We start from the raw sequence: 3,246 nt of genomic DNA, 5'->3' as shown, positions 1-3,246 counted from the left end.
GAAAGTGGTGTTGCGGTCACTATCATTGATCCAGTCAACTCGAGCCTTTTGGTACCATAATATTTCTTCTTGCTCAAGTACTTTGTCTAGTTCTTTTCTCAGTTTCGATTCCAGTTTTATCAACCCCGTGTCCCTGCCCTTTGATAATGCAGCTTGAACTCCTGATATACGGGCCATTAACGTGCGCTTCTCACGAAAGATATTATGGAATATCTCATTGTTCCAGGTTTGTAATTGCTCTGAGAAATCTTTTAGATGAGGGATTAAGGGTGAGTCTTTGTTCCATGTTTCCTTTACAAATTCCTCAAATTTTTCATGAGTTAACCATGCCGCTTGAAAACGGAAAGGACGGTTCATTGAATCCATGGGGGCGAAACCATTCGATGAGATGAGTAAGGGGCAGTGATCTGATTGGATTGCCGGCAAGTGCTTCACTTTTGCTCTGTCAAATCGAAGGCCCCATTCGGCATTGCACATTGTTCGATCAAGTCTGGCACTTCTCCATGTTTCAGTCGTGTTTCCTCTAGCCCATGTGTGGGATGGGCCAGAGAACTCAACTTCGATGAGTTGGTTGTCTACAATCCAGTGATTAAATTGACGACTTCTCCTTGTTGTTTCTGCACAACTCGAACTTCTTTCCCATGGGGACCTTGTTTCATTAAAGTCCCCCGCTAAGAGCCATGGTTTGTTGTTGTTGGTTGCGAACTCTTTCAAGTCTTTCCATAGTTCCTGTCTTTGAGATGGGTCCGGGCTAGCATATACAGCCGAGAAGTACCAAGGTTCAGCACCTACCCTAGTGATTTCCATAGTAATGAAATGGTTGCTTTGGAGAATGGGGTCTATTGTAACCAGGTCTGGTTTCCAGTATACCCAAATCCCACCACTAAAGCCTTGAGCATCAACACGAGTATGTCCATCATAGCCAATCATGGTGGCAATTCGTTGTGCGTGATCACCTCCCATGTGTGTCTCTATCAAGGCTAGAACTGTGGGCTTATGGACTCGAATAATTTCGCGAAGTGTCACCATAAATTCACGGCTTCCCGCTCCTTGCACATTCCATACCATACAAGTTATGGGGTAGGAATCAATAATTAAGTTATGGTCATTATTCATAAGAGATGATGAGTTTGGGACTATGGACATATAAGCATCTGATATGAATCGGAGTATTCTTTTGATTTCATTGGGGATCTTTAGTGTGATCATGAGTTCTGGCATCACTTAATTCGATGCCCTCCATGAGTGAATTTCCACTTCCAGCTTGTGTGTCAGGGGGTCTACTATTCCCAAATATGGTTCCAATGTCGGATAGCCCGCGCAGACCACCTTCTCTGGTGGGATTCGAAGCACTATAGGTGATGGGTGTGGCTGAGACATGGGAGATCGAGTTTTCTCCACTTGTTGCTTGATTAGTTTCGAGGTGATGGAGCTTTGAGGTATCTTCTGTGGAGGCTTGGAAAATAATCTCTGTGTTTTCTTGTCCTAGACTTGTAGGAGGCGTATATATCTTTTGGGTATCTTTGGGTAGGGCATTGGTAATGTTCTTTAGGATAGATTTTGGTGCAGAGTCCTTGTGTTTCCTAATTTCCTTCCATTGCTTCTGCCCTCCTGATTTGTTACCCTCAAAACCGGGATTCTGTGAATTTCTTCCAATATTAAAAGGATTAATAATGGTATTATTTGGTTGAGAGGATAATCCCAAGTCAACAGTTTCAAAGTTATTTGATACTCCTTTCGTAATTCCGGTTGTCAAGGTCTTACCATGTTTATCATTGATATTTTCCTGATTTTCCTCCTCTAAAATAGTAAATCTTGATCCCCCTTGATTCCCTCTAGGGTTAGGGTTTACTCCCTGTTGCACCGTATTTCCCGTTTTGCCCGCTTCTGCCCCTTGTTTGTCAATCCGCGGTGGTCGGCGGCGTGGTGGAGGTTTCTTAACCATCATCCATGAGCCAAAGTCTTGGACCTCTACTGGTGATTTGTTTATCTCAATGGCTTCTGTAGCATGGGTTTCCATTGCTTCTTCATGATAGATATCCTTTGTGGTGAGGCTATTAGGACATTCTTCCCCTAAGTGGCCAATTTTGCCACAATTAAAGCAGATTAGTCGTAATCCTTCATATTGAACCTTCCAGATACGGCCACGTAGCCAGAATTTTGATAGCAGGGGTTTGTTGAGATCAAGTTCAACACTTAGTCTTGTAAATTGACCTCGTTGTGCCAATGCCGTGTTGTGATCAATTCTAGTGACCTTGCCAATTTTGTTACCTATCTTCTGAAGGAACTCTTTATCAAAGTACTCTACAGCTAGGTTAGGAATTCTAACCCAGGCTGTTAAGAATCTTATAGGGGAGTCATCAGGGATGAAATTTGGTACCCATTTCCGAATTGTAAGGTAATTGTCGTCCAGCATCCATGGTCCTTGTGTTAGGACATAGTTATAGTCTTCCACATTAGAAAAACGGGCAATGAAATATTCATAGCCAATGTCAGTTAGGATCAAACCTCCTTTGAGTTCCCACTTTTTCTTCAATCTCTTCATTAGTGACATATAACCTATTTTGCTATCAAACATTTTGATGATTAATGCTTGTTTCCATGGTCTGCGAATCTTCTCCTTCTCCTCTTTCGAAAGTAGGATGATGGGGCAGCGTGGGTCATCCGTAAGGTCCTCTGGTGCTTCATCATCATCAGAAAGATCTGTTTCATCTTCTATGTCAATGTTGGTGGAAATTAGCCCTTGAAATTGGTCTGCTGCCACCATATCCCTAAAAGAGACTCTTTTGTTTGTCCCTCCTAGCTCGGTGGGTTTGAATTTGGTTGGGGTGGGATTGGTTTTTTGTGGTAGAGTAATTGGGTTTTCTTCATTTCGATTGAAGATCAGATGGGTGATTTTACGTTTAGGTTTCTTGTTTTAGCGATTAATTAAATCTCGTTCTTCGGGGGATGGTTCTTGGTTGGGAGCGTTTTCTGGCATATTGTTAGATTATTATATACTTCAGTTTATTACCTTATTACGAAGTATATTTTTAAAATATATTGTTGTCAAACTAAAAAATATCTTTTATATTTATGTATTAGTAAAGTAGTAAAAATTAAATGGCATGACATACAGAGTATATGTCAACGCAACTGATCTGCTTCATATTATGTCCATGCAATTGTACATGCAAAACTAATTTGAAGAAAATATATGTGGTAATATTGACACCAAAATTTAAAAAATACTCCAAGTGTTTATGT

General features: G+C 41.1%; 1 protein-coding gene across 1 annotated transcript; it reads right to left on the bottom strand.

The window, feature by feature from the left end:
• Window positions 1-1,183: 1,183 nt before the first annotated feature.
• On the bottom strand, window positions 1,184-2,767 carry LOC110789148 (uncharacterized). The gene has a single exon (XM_021993795.2). It carries the CDS (start codon window positions 2,765-2,767, stop codon window positions 1,184-1,186), a length of 1,584 nt encoding a protein of 527 aa, XP_021849487.1.
• Window positions 2,768-3,246: the final 479 nt, after the last annotated feature.

The sequence above is a fragment of the Spinacia oleracea genome, chromosome 3, assembly GCF_020520425.1.
Source record: "Spinacia oleracea cultivar Varoflay chromosome 3, BTI_SOV_V1, whole genome shotgun sequence".
Lineage (NCBI taxonomy): Eukaryota > Viridiplantae > Streptophyta > Magnoliopsida > Caryophyllales > Amaranthaceae > Spinacia > Spinacia oleracea.
The sequence above is the reverse complement of the archived record's forward strand: the minus strand, read 5'-3'. Positions and strand labels throughout refer to the sequence as shown.